Raw genomic sequence first — 22,547 nt, 5'->3', positions numbered from 1 at the left:
TGGCTGCACTTGGTGGGTTAGGGTGGAGATTTTTCCACTTCAAGTATCACCCCAGTTCAGTGCATGTGTGTTCCTTCATATGCACCCACATGTAAAAGATCAAATATTCACACTGGAGATCCTGTAATCCAGGCTGGCATTTGATGTGTAATGGACACACAAAAAATACTCAGCAGACACCCACCTCAGAAAGCAGGAGTACGGCTGTCTGTATGGTTTGGTAAATACGGTTTATAGGAACAATTGAACATGTACCTTGCAGCCCACAAAAGCACAGGAAGGCAAAGATGAAGATACTAGCATAAATCATAATCACAAACTTTTTTTTTTTCTTTTAAAATTTTTTTTAGTTATCACTGCAGAATGCCAAAAGCTGACAATTTTTTTTTAAATAGCGTGTATTTCATGATAATGATTCTAGTAGTCTTGTTTTTATCTAATAGCTTGTATTTCATGATAATGATTCTAGTAGTCTTGTTTTTATCTAATAGCTTGTATTTCATGATAATGATTCTAGTAGTCTGTTTTTATCCCACAGATTTCTTCTGTGTTCAGCTTCAAGACTTTTTTGTTGTTGCCCCATCATCCGTAGATTTCCTCTCCCCTTTACACAGCAACACCAAAGTTCCTCTGCCATTGCCTCAGTGCCAGCAGTGAACCATGAGCAATCACAGCATCTGTTAGGTCACCCTGAGGTCACATACCAGAGGAGACCTTGCCTGCATTTTGGTGGTGTTTAGTTGGCAGTGCCCGTTAGGTTTCAACATGACACCACCCACCGAGTCCAATTACCATGTGACTGCTTAATTGATAACAAAGCCACACTGGTTGAGCAATCCTGTGAAGCAAAAAAAACTCCCAGCACATCCCTTATTGCCCCACTGAATATGCAGACACCAGACACAGCCTTCACCATAGGCATGAAAGTGGAGGGAGAAAAAAAAATGATGATGAATGACAATAAAGATGCTGCTGCTATCACGGTCCAATTAGGTTTGGGACTTCTTCATAGAGCTGTTCTCGCTCATCCTTTTACAATATATCTGGGTCAGTGTGTGTGTAAGGGGGGTGGGGGTGGGTTCAGTTCAACTGTGTGTGAGTGTGTGTATGCATGTGCATGTGTGTGTATGAGACAGAGAGAGAAGGGGGGGGGGGGGGGGGGGGGGGGAGGAGAGAGAGAGGGAGAGAGTGTTTGCATGCATGTGTATTCTTTCCAATGTTAGTGAGTGAGTGAGTGAGTGTGTGTGTGTGTGTGTGTGTGCGGGGGTGGGTGGCGCATGCATGTGTATTCTTATCAATGTGTGTGTGTGTGTGTGTGTGTGTGTGTGTGTGTGTGTGTGTGTGTTTGTGTGCGTGTGTTTGCATGCATTTGTATTCTTTCCAGAATGAGTGTGTGGGGGAGGGTGTGGGGAGGGAGGGGGAGTGCGCATGCATGTGTATTCTTTTCAGAATGTGTGTGTGTGTGTGTGTGTGTGTGTGTGTGTGTGTGTGTTTGCATGCATGTGTATTCTTTCCAGAATGTGTGTGTGGGTTTGTGTGTGTAGGTGTGTGTGTTTGTGTGTGTGTGTGTGTGTGTGTGTTTTCAATTCAACTCTGTGTGTATGCAGGAGAGAGTGTGTGTGTATGAGAGAGAGAGAAGGGGGGAGGGGGAGAGAGACAGAGAGAGAGAGAGAGAGAGAGTGAGTAAGTGAGTTTATTTATGTAGTGTGCATATGTATTGACTTTGTGTGTGTACACATGTGTGTATGAGAGAGAGAGAGAGAGAGAGAGAGAGAGAGAGAGAATGTGTGTGTGTGTGTTTACATGCATGTGTATTTTTTTCCAGTGTGTGTGTGTGTGTGTGTGTGTGTGTGCGAGAGAGTGAGAGAGAAAGTCTCTGTGTGTCTGTGCACTCACATGTGTGCGAATGTGTTTCTAATTTAAATGGATGAAGACAACGGTGACAGTGAAATGTACCAACATCCGAATCATAAGCAGAAGCACCACGCATCTTCGAACTAAACATACAATGCGTTGCGAAAGCATCTAGTGTGCGCACGCATGTGTGTGCATATGCGTGTGTGTATGAACGTGAGCAATTGTAAAATGTATGTGCACATCTGTGCATTTGTCTGTGTGTCGATCTGTATGTGTGGTGTCAGTGTGTCACTGTGTATATGTGTGCGACAGTCAAGTGTGTGTGTGTGTGTGTGTGTGTGTGTTTGTGTGTGTGTGTGTGTGTGTGTTAGGTTTCGCAGTTGCCAAGATCATTTTTTTGTTGATGTTGTTTTTTGTTGTTTTTATTGGGAGCAGTTGGCATCTCTGTTTGTATATTGTTTTATTACGTTCTTGTCACAGCAGAAAGCTCTGCCAGTGTGAAATTCAGGTACAACCACACACACACACACACACACACACACACACACACACACACACACACTGTCACATCAAATCTGTATGAAGATCACGTACGTTCTTCTGAATTATCCAATTCTGTGAGCAGACATAAACGATCTCTTGCAGCATACTTCATGAACAAACTACATGTGGAAACGAGACAGAGAATTCATATGCTGAAAGAAAAAAACAACAACTACTGGTGCTAGGCACTGATCCTGTGTCAGTGTGCAGCGAGCAGCTTGGCATCGGTCCTGAATAATTACCCGATCTGATCTTCAGTTTTCTGCATACTTCAGTTCCGGTGTTTCTGGGAAATGCAGGCCTTTCTTGATTCTTGAGTTTGCTTTCGCTGTTGTTTGGCATGATCGTTTCACCAGTGGCGGACAGAACCGGTCCGTTAAGTCTTCAAAGCGACAAAAAAAACAACAACAACAAAAGTCCAACCAAGAATCGAACTCTTGACCCACAGACAGGTAACGTGGTCATCCCCAACACCTTCTCCTGACTCAACAATTTCCTTATCTCCCACCAAAATTACCAACGAACTCCAGCCCACTTTTCTTCTTCTTCTTTTTTTTTTTTTTTTTTTTTTTCAATACTGACAAACTTCCACCAAAATCACCGTATGTAATGCTCTATTGTTGTTCAATGGCATCATCGTTGGGATCTACGCGAAGCGCCAATCCAGCTTCGTCCAAGCTGCATTTCGATCGAGGATCGATGCCAAGCTACTTCGTCCTAGCTACGTACTGATCGAGGATCGACGCCAAGTTACTTCATCCTAGCTACATATTGATCAAGGATCCACGCCAAGCTACTTTGTCCTAGCTACGGACTGATCGAGGATCGACACCAAGCTATTTCGTCCTAGCTACAGATTGACTGAGGATCCACGTCAAGCTACTTTGTCCTAGCTACGGACTGATCGAGGATCGACACCAAGCTATTTCGTCCTAGCTACAGATTGACTGAGGATCTACGTCAAGCTACTTTGTCCTAGCTACGGATTGATCAAGGATCCATGCCAAGCTACTTCATCCTAGCTACGGATTGATCAAGGATCCACACCAAGCTACTTCATCCAAGCTACGGATTGATCAAGGATCCACACCAAGCTACTTCGTCCAAGCTACGGATTGATAAAGGATCCACGCCAAGCTACTTCATCCAAGCTACGGATTGATCAAGGATCCACACCAAGCTACTTTGTCCAAGCTACGGATCGATCAAGGATCGACGCCTAGCTACTCTGTCTCGGGATAGGTCATCCCCTCCTGATTCAATGATTTCTAAATCCCCACCAAAATTACCAACTATCTCCCACTATTTTTTTTAATCTTCTTCTATTTACCGACAAACTGCCATCAAAATTATAAGATGTAATGATTACCGGGTGTAATGCTTTATTGTCGTTCAATGACTTTATTGTCAGGATCTCCGTGAAGCACCGAGCTTCGTATCGATCGAGGATCAAAACCAAACTACTTCCATTGAAGATCGACACTAACTACTTCGAACAGGAAAACACTGCCAATGCGAGTGGGAGGGCTTTAAAAAGGACAAACCATCTGTCATGATTGGTGTGCAAATCTTGTCAATTTCTACCTGCCGTGCGCATGTGTTGGCGGGGATGAGAAATGAGCTGGCAGCGAATAAAAATGAGTTATTCATTGACAATGTGCAAGTGATCAGTAGATCATACACATTCGCCTTGGTAATAAGACCATAGCTGACAGGTATTAAAAATGTTATTCATTTATGCATGCAGGGTGAAAAATAGATCATGTACATCTGCCTCCGGAAAATCACTTTGTCAGTCATCTCTCTCCAATTTCAGAGTCATTTCCTGCTCTCATTATACTCTGGAACAATACCTTCACTGCAAATGATCAATACAGAAAGCTGCTTTTCTGCAGCTCTCAACATATTTTACAGAAGCAAATACTACAAACTATATTATCACTGTGCTATTTCAGAGCAGCAAAACTAAGCAACTGGTTTTGTTTATTGTCAATTATCTTAAACTTACAGCTTCATCAGGATTTTGACTGAGGAGAATTTTTGCTCTTTTTTTTCCAACTTTTGTTGTGAGTTTTAAGCTATGGAAAACAGCGACACTGAGATCATGGAACATGATGGCACTGAGATCATGGAACATGGTGGCACTGAGATAGTGGAACATGACGGCACAGAGATCATGGAACATGACGGCACTGAGATCATGGAACATGATGGCACAGAGATCACGGAACATGACAGTACAGAGATCATGGAACATGATGGCAGAGGGATCATGGAACATGTGGGCATTGAGATCTTGGAACATGATGGCACTGAGATCATGGAACATGACGGCACAGAGATCATGGAACATGGTGGCACTGAGATAATGGAACATGAGGGTACAGAGATCATGGAACATGACAGCACTGAGATCATGGAACATGACAGAACTGAGATCATGGAACATGACGGCACAGAGATCATGGAACATGACAGCACTGAGATCATGGAACATGACGGCACAGGGATCGTGGAACATGATGGCACTGAGATCATGGAACATGACAGCACTCAGATCGTGGAACATGACGATGGAACATGACGGCACTGAGATCATGGAACGTGACGGCACTGAGATCATGGAACATGACGGCACAGAGATCATGGAACATGACGGCACAGAGATCATGGAACATGATGGCACAGAGATCATGGAACATGTGGGCATTGAGATCATGGAACATGATGGCACTGAGATCATGGAACATGACGGCACTGAGATCGTGGAACATGATGGGACAGAGATCATGGAACATGACAGCACAGAGATCATGGAACATGACAGCACTGATGGCACAGAGATCATGGAACATGTGGGCATTGAGATAATGGAACATGATGGCACTGAGATCATGGAACATGGTGGCACTGAGATAATGGAACATGACGGTACAGAGATCATGGAACATGACAGCACCGAGATCATGGAACATGACGGCACTGAGATCATGGAACATGACAGCACAGATATTATGGAACATGTGGGCAATGAGATCATGGAACATGACATCACTGAGATCATGGAACATGACAGCACTCAGATCATGGAACATGATGATGGATCATGATGGCACTGAGCTCATGGAACATGATGGCACTGAGATCATGGAACATGATGGCACAGAGATCATGGAACATGACGGCACTGAGATCATAGAACATGACGGCATTGAGATCATGGAACATGATGGCACAGAGATTATGGAACACACACACACACACACACACACCAACAAATAAGGGGATCAGTGTGATTTACACAGACTGGCAGTGTTGACACACTCTAAATCCAGCCACTTTGGGCAGCCCTGGCAGGATGAAAACCAACCCCCCCAAACCTTGGTCTTGTTTTTGATACCCGATACCCGATGGCCCTAATCATCCTGCCACTGCGCTGGCTTATCGCCTGTGTGCATGCTGGGGTAATGATAAAAGTTCTGCTTCCATTATACCCAGAGATATGACAGTGTGTGGAGTGTGTGTGTGTGTGTGTGTGTGTGTGTGTGAAAGCGTGAGAGAGAGTTTGTGTGTGTGTGAGTGAGAGTGAGTGAGAGGGAGAGCGAGAGCGAGAGAGAGAGAGAGAGAGAGAGAGAGAGAGAGAGAGTGTGTGTGTGTGTGTGTGTGTGTGTGTGTGTGTGTGTGTGTGTGTGTGTTTGTGTTTGTGAGCGACTGTGAGAGAAAGAGAGAGAGAGAGTGTGTGTGTGCACGCATGCATGCACATGAGCATGATTATGTGAGTATATGTGTGCGTGTATGTGTGCATGACTGCATCTGCACAAGTAAAAGATTCCACAGTCTGACTCTGTAAACTATTTCAGCATTACATGCTATGCTTCACACTCACAAAAAAATAAAAACAACCAAATGGTTAAAGTGTTGGAATTTCAATCTGACGGTCCCGGGTTCGAATCTCGGTAGCGTATGGCGGGTAAAGGGTGGAGATTTTTCCGATCTCCCAGGTCAACATATGTGCAGACTTGCCAGTGCCTGAACCCCCTTCGTGTGTATATGCACACAGAAGAACAAATACGCACATTAAAGATTCTGTAATCCATGTCAGCGTTTGGTGGGTTATGGAAATAAGAACATGCCCAGCATGCGCACCCCTGAAAACGGAGTATGGCTGCCTTCATGGCGGGGTAAATAAACAAAACGGTCATACTCGTAAAATGTTGAATGTTGCATGTTTGTCTGAGTGTGTATGTGTGATTGCCTGAAGTCTGACTGAATGACACAGGAAACGAATAATGAGAGCCCAATGGCAGCCGTCAGTCAGCTCTATCCAGGTAGACCACCTCTTGTGTAAATGATCCCGTGTTAGTAAAGCGCTTAGAGCACGGTCTCCGACCGAGGACAGGCACTATATAAGTATCCATATCAATCAATCAAATGAAAGCATAACCTGCATCTTCATGAACTCTTCAGTGAATAAGTGATCTTGAATTTTGAAGAAATAAGACTACTGGAATTGTTCACAGTATATTACTAGTTATAAACAACAATATATCTATCTATGTGTGTGTATATTGATAGTTAGATAGATAGATAGATACAGACAGACAGACATACAGACAGACAGATATAAACACACACACACACACACACATACAAGACAAGCAGAAAAATAGTGACATGTCTGAAATGTTCCTTGTGATGAACTTGAATTAACTGGACTGAAGAAACTAAAGCACTTCCCATGAGAGCCAAAACTTCACACAGAGAAATTTGTTCTGATAAGAAAGAAAAGAAAAACAGTAATACAATACAGCACAAAGAAGCAAAATTTGACACATATATATCCTACTTCTTCTGGGTGCAAGTGGACTTTGGATCTGGGTGTTAGAGGACACACTGAGTCACAGGACACACTGAGTCACACTGTACCTCCTCCACCCCACATTTCACCTTTGATCAGTAGATTGTTACCATTCTTTTTCTTATCCTTTTTATGGTGTGGTGCCTCTTGCTTGGCGTTTCTGTGCTCTCCCCATCTCCAAAATTTGACCACAACCAAAAGACAGGCCCAGAGAGATCACAGACAGAGTGTATGTGATATCTATACTATGACTATGAGGTAATGGTTGGACATAGGACTAAATCATGATCCAGTGTTCACCAATGATCAGGGTTTTAGAGGCTCTGCGCGCGCAAGTGTGTGCATGCCTGTGTGTGTGTGTGTGTGTGTGTGTGTGTGTGTGTGTGTGTGTGTGTGTTTGTGTTTGTTTGTGTGTGTGTGTGTGTGTGTGTGTGTGTGTGTGTGTGTGTGTGTGAATATTATGCCATGCATAGTTATACACGCATGTCTCATCAAAACGGAAACAGATATATGTATCATAAATTGACTATCTATAAGAATCTTCCTGGATCAGTAGCACTTCATCATAGCAAAATAAACAGAAGTGCAAATAAATTGATGAGTAAATGTAAATATGTATAGATGAATAAATGTATACATGAATGAATCAATAAACAAACAAAACAAATAAGTAAACATTAAATAAATTAACTTTAAACATACAAATTATATTCTTATAATCCAAATATGTCTTTTCAAGGGGTGGAAATTTCTTGATTCATTAATCCTTCACTATTTAGTTCATTCATACACTTTTTCACAAAAACACTTAGTCAAATTAAACTTTTTCTTTCTTTTTTTTCACTGGGACATGTGTTCCAGTATGTATCTCTTTATATACATATTTCGGTAAAGTTATTTAGTTGTTAATTCACCTTTCCATTTACTTATTAATTTATTCCATTATTTAAGCATTCAGTAGTTGTTGTTTTTTGTTTGTTTGTTTGTTTGTTTTTTGTTGTTTTTCAAATCAGTTTATTCTTTCATTTCTGCAGTGAATAGTTAGTCAGTCATCTATCTTTTCATTTTCTAGTTTATAATTATGCATTTAATTATGCATTCATTCATTTGTATACATAACAAATATGTGGGATTTAAAAATAAAAAAAATTAATGTATTTGTCCATCAAATTTCTGCTGTGAATATTTAGTTTCTAGTTTGATTATCTTGTTTTTCCAATTCATCTATATATTTATCTTTAAATAAAAATGTCTGATATGTTTATGTATAAATTCCTTCATTCTAATATGTATTCATTTATTTAAGAATCATTTTTTTCACTTCTGTCGTGATTTTTTTTTTTTTTTTTCCTTTTCAATTTATCTTTTCATTTTCCAACTGGTCGATGCAAATTTATTCACATATTCCTTCAGTCACTTATGCTGGTCGATGCAAATTTATTCACGTATTCCTTCAGTCACTTATGCATGTTATTGTTAAGTGTTTATGTATTTATCAATTTATTCATTCAATTTAATCTATCTACTAATCTGTTTATTTATCTATTCATTCATTCATTTATCCATCTATTCATTCATTCTTTTTTTCCATTAATTTATTTTATTTATATATTCATTTACCTATTTATGAATTCATCTATTTATCTGTCTATGCGTTCATCCCTGTCATGATAATGAATGACCAGACAGGCTGGCAGCAGGGGCGAGCAAGAGCAAGAAGCCAAGTCATTTTATGCAGGCTGCCATTCCCTTTAGGCCTCAGGACACTCCCACCCACCCACCCCCCTCATCCCCCCTCACTGCCTGGGACACACACACACACAGAGTGTAAGACATGCCAGACAGAGGGAAGGGAGAGAGGCAGGAGGGGGAGGGGAGGAGGAGGGGAAAAAATCAATAAATGCCAAGCAGGGTTACCATGGCAACCAACTGTTTCAACACAGCCACTGGTGCTGCAAGTCAAAACCAAAGGGGAATAAATGCTACTTCTTCAGCCTGACAACCTATTACCCTGCAGGGAATGAGCCCTGTCATCAATATTTAGTGTGAAGAATACTGTCGAAGTCCTCCTTGGGGGTGGAGAGGGGTGAGAGGTGGGGGAAGGGGTGGTGTGGAGGGGGGCTGGTGGGGGGAGGTAGAGTTGGGGTGAATACAATAAAGATAAAAAGGGGGTAGGTGGGTGGGTATTTCAGAGGGCGATCAATTACAGCCAGATTTGCAATTAGGGCAAAGCTATTTTAGCGGTTTAGCGCACAAGCATTTTTACACAAATATTATATGTGAGCTGTGAGTGGCAAGCATGTACCAACCTGAAGTGGAAAAGCACGTGTACACTTTAAGTAGAAAAAAAACAACACATTTAACATGGCTTTTATAATGTGGCATTATTTCTAATGGAGGTGTCATTGCATCATCCATAAGGCATCCCCTGTTCCGGCCTGGTGCTATGTCCTGGGGAAAGGCACTTTACCCTAGTTGTTTTCACCCTACCCAGATGTGAATGGGTACCTGGCTTGGTTGGGGAAAGTTAAAAAGGTGGAAGCAGAAGATTGGGCCCCAAATTCGACACAGTGGATACATTTGAATTCACTGCCCCACTGGCTGTAAAATGGCCAGTGGACCTTTCGCCCTTCCTTTTTTTTTTTCTTTTTCTTTTTTTCTAATCCAGCTTCCTGCTTTATTTCCTGCCTTATCTTCAATCCACAAACAGACAAATAGTGGAACTGATTTGAGAAAAACAAGTTTTAAAAGAATGGAACATTTCATCATCATCATCCGTTGAGTATCCACAATCATCACGTTGATTATTCCAACACATTTAATTTACAGTAATCACACAGTGGCTTGAAAGTTAAAGGCAGAAACTGTAGTTAAGATTCTTTGTCCCTACCCTTGTCCACGCCTCAATTATCATACTTCATGGACTAAACACAACATATGCATGTGCATGCACATAATGACAAACACTGAAAAATATAATGCACAAAAATACATTTCAAGTGCTTCTTACACTGCACTTTAAACTTTTCACAATCATAAAGCTACCTGATCAAGATGGATGTTATGGATTTCTGTCAGAGAAAACTTAAACTATCTTGTTTCTGTGGCCAGTTTTACTTCTGTTAAGTGCATGCATTCTGCAAGAAGGACCTCAGTTTTTCATTCTAAACCCCAAAGGCCAATACCTAGACGACTAAAGGTCTGGCGTAAGGGATCGAGGGGGTTAGGAGACAAAAACTCTTGCCACAAGTCGAACCATGGGCCCTGCATGGCTTCTTTGGCACGCTATCCACTAGACCTCCTAATTAGCTAGTAGATCATATATAACTTGGGTGTATTTCTGTAATCAAGTTACCAACTGCTGATGATTCACTTTGCACTTTATCTTGATCACCCCTAAGAGTTGATGGCCACCACAGCGTGAAACAAATTAGAGCTGGTTGAAGACAGAATTTTCATGTGCATGTATAAAAGTTAAAACACATAAAATGTTTCAATTAAAAAAAAGTGGATATTAATAGTTTTAGTCTTATATCCATATTGTATTTTAAACTTTGACAATATCAATTTAGAAAGAAAAAAATAACAATATGAACAGTTTTTCTCAAATGCGAAATGTGAGTTGAAATCAACAAGCACAATCTTTTTCTAACCCTATGTGAAAATGTACCTGAACTGTATAGTCTAACATGAAAAGCAAAAGAAAACAAATGCAATATAATCGGCACATATGAAGTGCAAACTGGCATTAAATGAAAAAACTTTAATTTTTTACATCTTTTTTGTTGGCTATATACTCAAATAAATAAATAGAATAAACAAATAAATAATTAACAAACAAATAAATACAATAAATAACAAAAGAATCCTTGCTCTGGTATCAGATGTCTCAGAGGTCTATTTTTCAACTGCGCAGTCCTGTGGTGAGAGCAGATCGTTAAAAATATGCTGGGAATGCATGCATAAATTCTGATAATTTTCATGTAAATTTTCTGCCTGCTATTATGATAATTAAGTTTGAGCCAGTCATGTGCAAACATCACATGGTCAGCTGACAGTGGGGTCGACTGTCAACACAAAGCAGTGACGGAAGAACAAAAGAGCATGCTGGAGGAACGGTTCCAGAGTTCTCAGACTCGACACTCCTCAGCTTCTAGTGCTTGTGCGGCGCTGCCGTTTTCACGTTATCGATCGTTTCTGAAGGCAATGATGGCAGTTATCGTTCATCAACTGTGCAGCATCTACTTTATAAATTATGATAATACACGCTGTCATGGTTATGTGTCAACAAGCACACGTAATTCACTTACCCGCGACAAATCCCTTTTCAGATATCAATTTCACATAGCAAAACAATGAATCTCCAACGATTCTTCGAACGCCTATCTTCACTGATTTTGTGAACGAACCAGTGAAAATCGTGGATCGGTGGGATGTTTTCCACAGCAGCAGCATATCCTTAATAAATTATGATAATCGATGATAGTCATGCATAATGGCGTAAACACGTCCCTCCTACTTACCCAGAAACTTGGCCCGACTGTGGACACTAAAGTGATGTCAGAATTGAACGAATGGCTTCCGAGCGGAAGAGTGTTGTTGGCTATTTTGGGGCACAAGGCTGCAGTGTCCTATTTCCAGATTTTCACCAGCCAAACTTAGGGAGCGGTTCTTTTCATAACTCGGATTCAGTTTTGAAATTCCAAGAACGCTTTGATACTTGATCCGATATCGCACATTGATGTGTAATAGAAAATATTAGCTTTTTCTTTTGATAAAAAAATCACGGCATTTGAAAGCAGTTATTTTCTAAATGCTTCGCGCTCTTTATCTAAAAAATTAACTTTAAAAATCTCCCTTGTCGAAAGAAAACAATGGGCCGATATGAATCTTCCACACAAAGCTCCTTTCTGGTACACGCCCGTTTGGATGTATTTAACAAAAGTTGAACAACGTTATGTGGCAGCAATGCGCGCACGCGTGAATGTCGTTTATATGTATCATTATTGTTATTATGATTTAAATTCCGAATGGTTTGTTATTAAATTTTCAGGGCTTCAGCAAGACGGGCTCTGCATTTATTTCATAATTGCTCCGGCCATTGCAGTTATAGTCAACCCTTGGCTTAGCAACCAGTTAATTAACGTATTTACTCAAATACTATTAAAATGTGGTTAGAGACGACTAACATGTAGCACCTACATTTAGGCACGCATAATCCGTTTTCTGTCTTTCTGTCAGTTTTTAATCACACACACACACACGCACACACATATGTGTGTGCCTGTGTATGTGTAGCCTTCTGGCAAATGCACATGCACTTAAATCTTTGTTGTTGTTGTTTTTCAAACAGATAGTGTATAGCACGCGCGCACACACACACACTAGCCTTCTGGCGAATGCACACATATGGTGCGATGCACACTTTAATCTTTGTTGGTTTTTTTCAAACAGCTAATGTATTGCACACACACAAACACACACACATATATATATATATATATATATATATATATGTGTGTGTGTGTGTGTGTAGCCTTCTGGCAAATGCACACATATGGTACGGTGCACACTTTAATCTTTTTTTGTTTTTGTTTTTCAAACAGTGTACTGCACAAACACACACACACACACACGTGCACGCGCGTGAGTGGATACATATGTAAGCATACATGTGCATGTGTGAGCTTTTTTGAAATATGGAAACCAAAAAATTAACAGTTTGTATCGCATTTTGAACAACTGCATTCACACAAGCTTTCACACACTGTATTCACAATTAGAGAAAAACAAAATCAAAACCCTGCTCACTCTCTTCAGACTTGCATCATACAAATACTGAAAACAGCTGTTTTTTTAAATTTTTTAAATATTTTTTTTATTGCTGAACCAAAAACTTGGGCTCGAAAGATGTCACATCAGCTTGAGGTAAAGTCATTCAGAAACACACACACACACACATGCACACGCACAAGCACACACACACACACACGCACACATTTAAACATGTCTGTTTGAAGGGGCAAATGGAAAAATGTAAAACCAGTGACTGATTATTCTAAACATTGAGAAATGTGGTGAAGAAGACCAAAACTTGTGGGAGTTTGATTGTAAAAACACAGCAAAAGATTATACATTGATCATTAGGAACAATTGATTTTCTTATCATTGCACAGCATATATATTGCCTGCTACCAGTTGTTAGATATATGTAAAATGTGTGTGTGTGTGTGTGTGTGTGTGTGTGCGCGTGTGCATGTGTGTGCATGTTCACCCGTTTGTTCAACTTTCTTGACACAAAAAGTATAAAGATGCCCAAATGAGAATTTCAGTTATCTCATTAACTGCTATTACTTTTTTTCTTTTTTTTATATATACTAAAGTAATACTCATGTTTGTGGATTCAGCTAAAAATAAAAATCAACCAGCTGCTGTGGCGAAGTGGTTAGCATTCTGGACTAATGGCTGGGAGGATGCAGGTTCGATTCCTGGTGGAGGTGGGTTTTATCAGGCCACGGCCGGCTCCTTCCCAGAGTTAAGTGTGCAGTGGGCTTGATCGAGAAGACTGAGACCACACAGTTGAGTATCATCCACTTTGCAGATGTGTCTTTGGGTGTGTTGCTCCAGTTTCCTGGCCAACAAAGCAAGTGTCTGTATCCCTCAGGCCTGGTTAACAACGAAAGCAGTGTGGGTGTATTTCCACTAAAATGGTGCAGATGATGGGATAGAAAAAAAAGAAGAAAAATTGTATAAGAACACATGCACAAACTTAGAAAAAAAAAACAAAAAAAAAACAAAAAAACACACATACCGTCAGAACCTTAAAGATTTTTTTTATATTGGTATCATTCAAACAAAAGGTTGCAAGATTTCAAAAACAAAACAAAACAAAACAAAATCAGATAACACTAATACCATATCAAAATTAACATATGCAAACACAAAATACTCACACAAAAAAAAAACAAAGTAAAAAAAAACCAAAAAACAAAAAACCCCAACTAGTTAATGAACATGTTCATAACAGCACCACCACCATTATATACTATACATCAAGACTTGTCAACCTGCTTGTAATGTTAATTCTTAAAAATCAGTTCAAATAAACTGGTGATTTTACACTTTAGACTTTGAATAATTAAAAATAATTATGATATCAGTACAATGTGCTTTTCTTACAAAATCATAACAAAAAATTCAAGGCTGATCCTATAGAAATAGAAATTAAAAAAAGAAAAAAAAAAAAGAAGAAAAAGTAAGCAAAGAAACAGACAGATCAACAGAGATAATGGAAGAGAGATAAAAATGTTACACTAACTAGCCAATATGTAAGTAAATGACAAAATTCAAAAGAGACTGTTTCGTACAAGAAAACAATTTCCAAGATATATCAAGACATTGAATACTGAACAGGCAACACATTTTTAACAACTTCATGAGGTTAACACATACCAGTTTGCATACGGTTAAGCAAACTTAATCTAACTTGATCTGACTGTCAAACCAGCTTAAAAAAATCTATGCACTGACAATAACTTGAATAAGGGATCAACAGTTTGCACAAGGCTGTCTGATAAAATGAACTGCCACTCACTGCACATCAAAAAGGATTGGCTAGACAATCATGCTCTGTATCTATTCAGCCAGAAAAACTGTGAGAGCTCAAACGAAGAGAGAGAGAGACAAAAGTTCCTGGAAACACACATTCAGGTTCACACAAACTTCTTTTCTCTGTCAGCTAGAATAAACCACTGCTGAAGTTACATTGCTGTTGTTTGTTGAAAAACTCTGTTTTTATAATTTTGTGGGAATAAGTGAACACTGCTGATGCAAAATCAGAAATTTCTGACACTGTTTACAAGAAAATTGTACATCAATAAGATGCAGTCATTTCTTTCATACAGCTATTCCTTGTATTGTGACAAGAGACAAAAAGACACAAAATTGTCAATAAATGTTCTATATTTTTCATCAGAGTTCCAAAATACAGGTTTTCTTCATCTGCTTTCATGTGCTGTTTTTTTGTTTTTTTTTTGTTTTTGTTTTTGTTTTTTTGGTTATAAAAATATTTGTTTATTTATCCATTGCAAAGCTCTTCATAGTCAGACTGCTCATACTATCAACACCGTTTCCATTGTTACATTACAAGCATCATGCTCAGTATTTCAAACATTCCAATCAAGACATTCAATCTAAAGCAAATATTTATAGTGACTGTATCAACAGCACCAAATTGTACAATACCTTATCACAATATGTACTTGTGGAAGGGGAAAAAACTTGATCTTTCAGGAAATTTTTTTTTTTTTTTTTCAAAAGTTGCACAATGAAACCGAATAATTATTGCAGTGTGAATGGAATCACATATCTGCTCCTTTGTTGTTCATTTTTACAAAAAACATTTAGGTATTCAGGAAAATGGCAACAACTGTATTAAAAACATTTCTTGACCAGAGCACAATAAACAATTTACATGTCTACACACACACACACACACACACATGTATATATACACACACATATATATATAGAAAGAGAGATGTATGTAGATATATATATATAGGTTTAGACAGACAGACATAAAGATAGAGATATAGGTATATATGTATATATTACTTGCATGTTAAGTACATCATTGTAAAGTATATCATGGGACACAGTTGGCTTCGTATCATCAGTGGCAATTTAATTCTTGTTATACAAATTCAAGTCAGCAGATAAAATCCAACATGAATGTTGTTGAGTATTTTAAGCAGCAAGGAATATACTTTGTTTTACACACACACACAAACGCACACACACACACACACACACACACACACACACACACTGACAAGGTATGTAAACACCTTGTCTGGAAAAAGCTAAGAAAGAATTTGGTTCAAGGAATGAAAATCGAATCATCAGACATTTTTATGTGTGAAAAAATTATAATCACAGACTAGCAAATCAACCTGAAAGCTCTGTAGTGGTCAGACTCAATGATCGGCCCATACTCCGTTGTCTTAGAGGAAGAGAATGGGTGGTATTCAAGAAAACCTGTCTTAGTTTACAGAAATGCTTTGTTTTTTTTCTCCTGATCGAACACTGATATAATAATCAATATGTATATGTCTCAGTTTCTCTCCCAGAAACACTCCCACAGACACCCACATGCACATTAAGGGCAGATCATACACACACTTATGCTGATTGGGATCACAGGAAATATTGTGTATAATACAGGACATATTGTGGACAACACAGATTACACTGAGTGTTACACAGGAAATGTCTATAACATGGGAAATAGTGTACAACACAGGGAACATTATCAAAAATAGTGTGTACAACTCAGGACATATAGTACACAAAACAGAAAATGTGTATAACACTGGAGAATTGTACAACACAGGAAATGTGTATAACATTGGGAAATTGTATAACACTGGAAATGTATATAACATAGGAAAGTGTATAAGATGGGGAAAGTATATAACATAGGAAAAGTGTATGACACAGGAGAAAACATATACAACAAAGGGAATGGTATAATGGTATAAAACACAAGGAAATGTGTATAATCAGAACATGAAAAATAAACATTTCTTTCAACACCATCACATAATGCCTCATGCTACAAAGCAGCAAATGACTGGAAGCACAGAATCAATCAACACTTTTTTTTTCTTTTTGCCCATCCAATACTGGTACAGTTATTTGACACAATTGGGAAAGGAGCTGTCTGGAAGCATAATAATTTTTACTCATTGGCATGATGATAAAAAGGATGAAAATACTGAAAAAATTACAACTGGATTGGAAGCATTACAAACTTGGCACTGCATAATTTCACGTGGATTTGACATTCAGTGTTCAGCTCAACCTTGTGGGTCTCCATCCAAACGAATGTCACATACCTGTCAGTCAGAGGAGAACACCTTTCCACACGGACATTGGGTTGGACAAACCAGCCCCTAGCTGTTCTGTTTGGCCCCCCAGTACCAGCAGAAACTGACCGTCAAGTCCAGCATCTGTCACTGACCACACAACCCCCTCTCTTCCTTTCTCCCTTCTCCCCATGACGCTGTATCTGTCCATCTTTTCACCTGCTGTTCTGGGTGTGTTAACACTGTTGTTCCTTGATCGGGAAACGCCTGCATCTGGTCTGACCTTGCTTTCTGCCTTGACATCTGCTTCAGAGCGGATCAGCAACACACCGTCATCAGTTCCGTCCTCGGTGGCAGACGAGTCTGTCTCCCAGGAATCTGCGGCACGCGCTGTGGGAGGTGTGAAGAACTCACACCATTCCTTCTTCACTGGCTGCAAAGAGAAGCTCAAGCTTTGCCGTTCAGTTCGTTCTTGTCCCATCTTAACTTCTGCACACTTTAATTCCTGAACATCTATACCTGTTACAGACCCAGGTGATGGCTGACGCTGGCAGTGTTCAACAGTTGATTGTGGAGAGTCAGATTTGGGGTCCATTTTCAAGTTGCTGTGCCAGTGATCTGGGTCACACAAGTCGCTGAAGCTCACTGTCTGAGGACACACCCACTGGGACTGCACACACAACATGCTGTCCCCAGGTGACACACCCACCTCTTTTGTCATGGAAAACTCGTCCAGACTTTTCAAACTAAACGCGTCCAGCTCTCCGAACAAGAACCCCTTGTCCAGAGCCGGCACAGTCACAGCTGGGGAATGGGAGAGGTCAATGAGATCTGGGACCGATTTCTGTGACTCAGTGACAGGTTTCTGTGAGTCATGATGTGGAGATAACGTCTGAAGGAAAGTCTGTTCCGGCGTGTTCTTCTGGTGTGAAGAACGCTCTGTGAGGACAGAGTGGTCAGAGTGAGGAGACAGACTCTCCAGTTCAAAGTCTTCCTCCAGCTGGACATAGCCAGGCGACCTTCTGAACAACGCTCCCAGAGAAGACCTGGTCGTTTCAAGAGATGCAGGGGAGATGAGCAGCGCCTCTTTCGCACTGACGTGGATGCGAGTGTCGATGATGTTGGTGGAGTTGATGGTCTCACTGTCCTCTGACACCCTCACCTCCGCTTCATTTCCACACTGACTGGCGTGGGAACTCTTCTGGCTCTTCTCTTCACTGCCGCCAGGGCTAGAGGTCTTGGACGCTGTGCCCTGTGGACACCTGGCTGCTGACTTCAGGGTTGGGCTGCCGCTGACGCCATTCATGGAATCGTCAGGTGCTGGGCAGGTCTGGTGGTAGGAAACACAGGTGTGGAACGACAGGCACGGCAACAGCCCTCCTTGCTGACTCACCTGCTGCCAGGTACTGGTGTCTGAAAGGGTTAACATGACTGGTGTTATCAATGGTCAACACAGGTACTGGTGTCTGGCAGGGATTCACATGCCTGGTGTTATCAGTGATAAACAAGGTACTGGTGTCTGGAAGAGATTAACATGCCTGGTGTTATCAGTGATAAACAAGGTACTGGTGTCTGGCAGGGATTAACATGACTGGTGTTATCAGTGATAAACAAGGTACTGGTGTCTGGCAGGGATTAACATGACTGGTTTTATCAGTGATAAACAAGGTACTGGTGTCTGGAAGGGATTAACATGACTGGTGTTATCAGTGATAAATAAGGTACTGGTGTCTGGCAGGGATTCACATGCCTGGTGTTATCAGTGATAAACAAGGTATTGGTGAGAATATTGTTTGTTTATTCACTTATATATCTAGTGAATGTGTTTTGTCTTGCTTTGTAGTTTCGCAGGTAAAGTTCTTCATGAACATCCAGAAAAGTAATGGTAGGATTATGAAAAGAAGCAGTCTTATAACTGGGTGTGGGGGTGACAGATCAAAAAAAGACTTTTTTTTTTCTTTCTTTTTTTCTCAGATGACTCTCTCTCTCTCACTCTCTCATTCGTACTCAAAAGACAAGGCAGAATTAGTTACAACAAACCATGGTCATAGATAAGCAGCACATTTGCTGCATATGTTACTTCAACATAAAAAAATATCTTTAACTGAAGCAGTATCACACCAATGAGCCATCTTCTGATAACCTAAAAAAAAGCAAATGACAGTTTGCAAAACTTTCTGAAAACTCAAACTTCAAGGAAAGGGGATAATTCATCCCATGGAGAATTTTGAGATTTTCGTCATCACACACACAGGTGCAATGTCAAAGCTGTATATATAAGCCTTCAGATCCAAGTGTAAGCATTGGAATATCCCTTTAAAGTGAACTGTCCCTCACAGTAATAGCCAGGTGCAATAGCCAAATGGTTAAAGCATTGGACATTCAATCTGAGGGTCTTGGGTTCAAATCTCAGTGACGGCGCCTGGTGGGTAAAGGGTGGAGATTTTTCTGATCTCCCAGGTCAACATATGTACAGACCTACTAGTGCCTGGACCCCCCTTTGTGTGTATGCATATGAAGAAAATCAAATACACTTAATAAAGATCCTGTAATCAAGCTTTTGATGGGTTATGGAAACAAGAAAATACTCAGCATGCACAGCCCCCCAAACAGAGTATAGCTGCCAACATGGCAGGGTAAATAAACAAAATGATCTTACATGTAAATGTCAATTAAGATCGGCAACAACCATTGGACATTGCTGGAAGAAAAAGAGTAATTCAAACAGTGAATTGTGCATGGATAGTTGTGTGCATGTTTGTATGTGTAGTTATGTGTGTGTGTGTGTGTGTGTGTGTGTGTGTGTGTGTGTGTGCATAACCATGTGCACGTGTGTGTGTGTGTGTGCATAACCATGTGCACGGGCATGAGTGCATGCATGTGGATGCGTGTATGAAATATGTGAGAGATTCACATTTCTTTTCCTCCCACCAATGAAAAAACATTCCCATGTGCAGCACTAAAAAAAAACAACAAAAAACAAACCCAAAACAAGGAAAACACAACCAGTGTGCTCTGTGGACATGCATGCAACTAACACACACACACACAAACAAAAAACCCCAGCAAACAAAAAACAAACAACAACAATGGATTCAACAGGCAATCCTTACCAAAGCTGAAGCACCACACCTCACTGACCGGCTTCCTTTGACTCTTGCCCCCAACCACCACCATGTAACGGCCCACCTAAAACAATAATAATAATAATGGAAACCTGTAGAAGTCACCAGAGGAGGTGTATGTAAAGAAAATGGTATCCTATTTTCCTATATCCATTTTTTTACAGGGCAACATATTTATATCGGGGATTGGAATTTGTTATTTTGATATACTACTTTCCTATATCCATTTTTTTTACAGGGCAACATATTTATATCGGGGATTGGAATTTGTTATTTTGATATACTACTTTCCTAGATCCATTTTTTTACAGGGCAACTTTTATATCAGATGATTGGGAATTGTTTCTTTTGAAAAATGGTTTCACGTGCATTTTTGTAATCATACCATGAGTTATGAATGTGATGTGCTGCTGTGAAGTGTAGATTTGTTGCCAGATGGTGTCATGAAGCTGTCCAGGTTAGGACATATTTTTGCCTGTAAAGGTATGTTGAAAACCATTGCACTCAGTTTGAAATGACTTTGACTATGTTTTGTGATGGGATATTGACCATAGTATATAAAAGCAAGACATTTGAATGGATAATTTAAGTAGCGTTTGAATGAGATACATTGATATGTTGTGGCTGATTTGATGTTGTTGTAAAGCTTGTATGAGTAATCAGTACTTGGTGCTTTGATGATATACAGCTGGGTTGACAACAGATAGTAGTTACTTAAATTTGTCTTAAGTTTTGTTGGACTATTCGATGGCTAAGAAATGGTAATTTTTTTTTTGAAACATTGAATTGTGTAGTAGCTAAGCAGCTACATTTTGGTATTTCCTGATGGGATGAATGGGAATCATTTTAAGGTAATTGTATTTTGCATTACTTAGGGTGATGAATGGACATCGTTTTCCAAGCAAATAATTTTTTATATTAGCTTCAGTGATAATTGGAATTTATGTCAATAGTATTGGATGAAGATTTCCTCTTTAGTGTTTATGTAAAGGTATGGTGTCTATGTTGTCTTGTTTGTCCACTTAGGTTTCTAGGAATAATATTCAAAACATGGTCTGTAGTGGGACTGGAAATGAGGGGGGTTTGCATCCAGAAAGTCAAGGAACTGACACATACTACAAATGTGCAGGCATCTAGTGGCTGGGACAGGCCATGGGTTTTGGTTTTGTGCCAAGGTGCCAGGGACTGGCACTGGACTTCATAGAGTTGGATGGTGGGACCATTGGGGCGAACTATCGGCACAGGGGAAGAACGTGATGGTGGGACCATCGGGACGTGCTGAGTGAGGAGCCAGGAGCTGGCAAGACTGCTGAAGAACATTCAAGGCAGTGAAGTTAAAATTGTTTCCCCCCATAAAAAATTATATTCCAGTCCAGGCCATGCTTAGAAATTTTTGATATCTTTCCTAATAATAAATAAAAGGGTGTGGTTAATAAGTGTTTTCGTGTTTTGGGGAGAACACGTTCTGATTGGAGTGGCAAGTGAACAGATAGCAGGCATACACTTACAAGCAAGCACACTCATTCTTGTGTAGTTATTTCTGTCTATCTGGCACTTTCTTTACAGTGTAGGAGGTGAGGAGGCGGCGTGTTGGCGTTGTTGAGAGGGCCAGGAGTAGAGGGCCCAGAGTATCAGCGAATCGACTGCGATCGCGCCTTAATTTTAGTGCGATCACCCAATCAGCTATATAATTATGTGACCTGGTTGAAGACATAATTTGACAAAAAACAAGAATGCCAGAGAATCGACAGACAGACAGAAAATACGAAAAAAAACTTAGCCGTATGAAGAGCACAGGAACAGGAGTCATGATGGCTGCCAGAAAAAGAGGGCGCTAGTCAGGGGGGCAAAAGGGAGGTTACCTACTTCTGGGAGGTTATCGGCTGTAGCTACTTTCGTTTTCTCTGCATAGGCGGATAGTAGTTTGCACAGGACAGCAATGTCAGACCCCTGCCGTAGTCTGCACTAGTGGGTCAAAGTTAAGTATGTGTAATTAAAAATGGTATTTTTACATGCATGCATAACTCTAAAACTGGAGAAACTGAAGACAAGGAAGAGGCACGGAAGGGAGGCTATTTTGGGAAGCGGTGGGTTTTAAGGCCAGACTTGAAAGAGCCGAGTGTGGAGACTTGACAAAGCGAAAGAGGAAGTTCATTCCAGTTGCAAGGTCCAGAGATAGAGAAAGAACGGCGGCCAACAGTCAAGAGCTTGAATCAAACAAGGCATGGCACGTTTCATTTCTGTCATGTCAAGTGTTGTGTTGTGTTGTGTTGTGTCATGTAGAGTTGTATTGTA

The 22,547-nt window shown here is 40.2% G+C and overlaps 2 protein-coding genes across 4 annotated transcripts in view; both read right to left on the bottom strand.

Annotated features, from left to right (window-relative positions):
- Nucleotides 1–11,890, bottom strand: part of LOC143299915 (uncharacterized) — a 59,967-nt gene extending 48,077 nt beyond the window's left edge. For both annotated transcript variants that reach the window (XM_076613446.1, XM_076613455.1), the window contains exon 1: nt 11,782–11,890. The gene's annotated coding sequence lies outside the window, so the exon portion shown is untranslated. The remainder of the gene's footprint in view (nt 1–11,781) is intronic.
- Nucleotides 11,891–15,222: 3,332 nt separating this feature from the next.
- LOC143299909 (uncharacterized) overlaps nt 15,223–22,547 on the bottom strand; it is a 29,526-nt gene continuing 22,201 nt past the window's right edge. For both annotated transcript variants that reach the window (XM_076613422.1, XM_076613431.1), the window contains exons 8-9: nt 20,241–20,316; nt 15,223–18,540 (exon numbers count right to left, since the gene is read on the bottom strand). In XM_076613422.1, the coding sequence (XP_076469537.1) occupies nt 17,165–18,540; nt 20,241–20,316 (1,452 nt within the window). In that variant the 3' untranslated portion in view covers nt 15,223–17,164. The remainder of the gene's footprint in view (nt 18,541–20,240; nt 20,317–22,547) is intronic.

Source organism: Babylonia areolata, chromosome 2 (assembly GCF_041734735.1).
Source record: "Babylonia areolata isolate BAREFJ2019XMU chromosome 2, ASM4173473v1, whole genome shotgun sequence".
NCBI classification, from domain to species: Eukaryota; Metazoa; Mollusca; class Gastropoda; order Neogastropoda; family Buccinidae; genus Babylonia; species Babylonia areolata.
The sequence above is the reverse complement of the archived record's forward strand: the minus strand, read 5'-3'. Positions and strand labels throughout refer to the sequence as shown.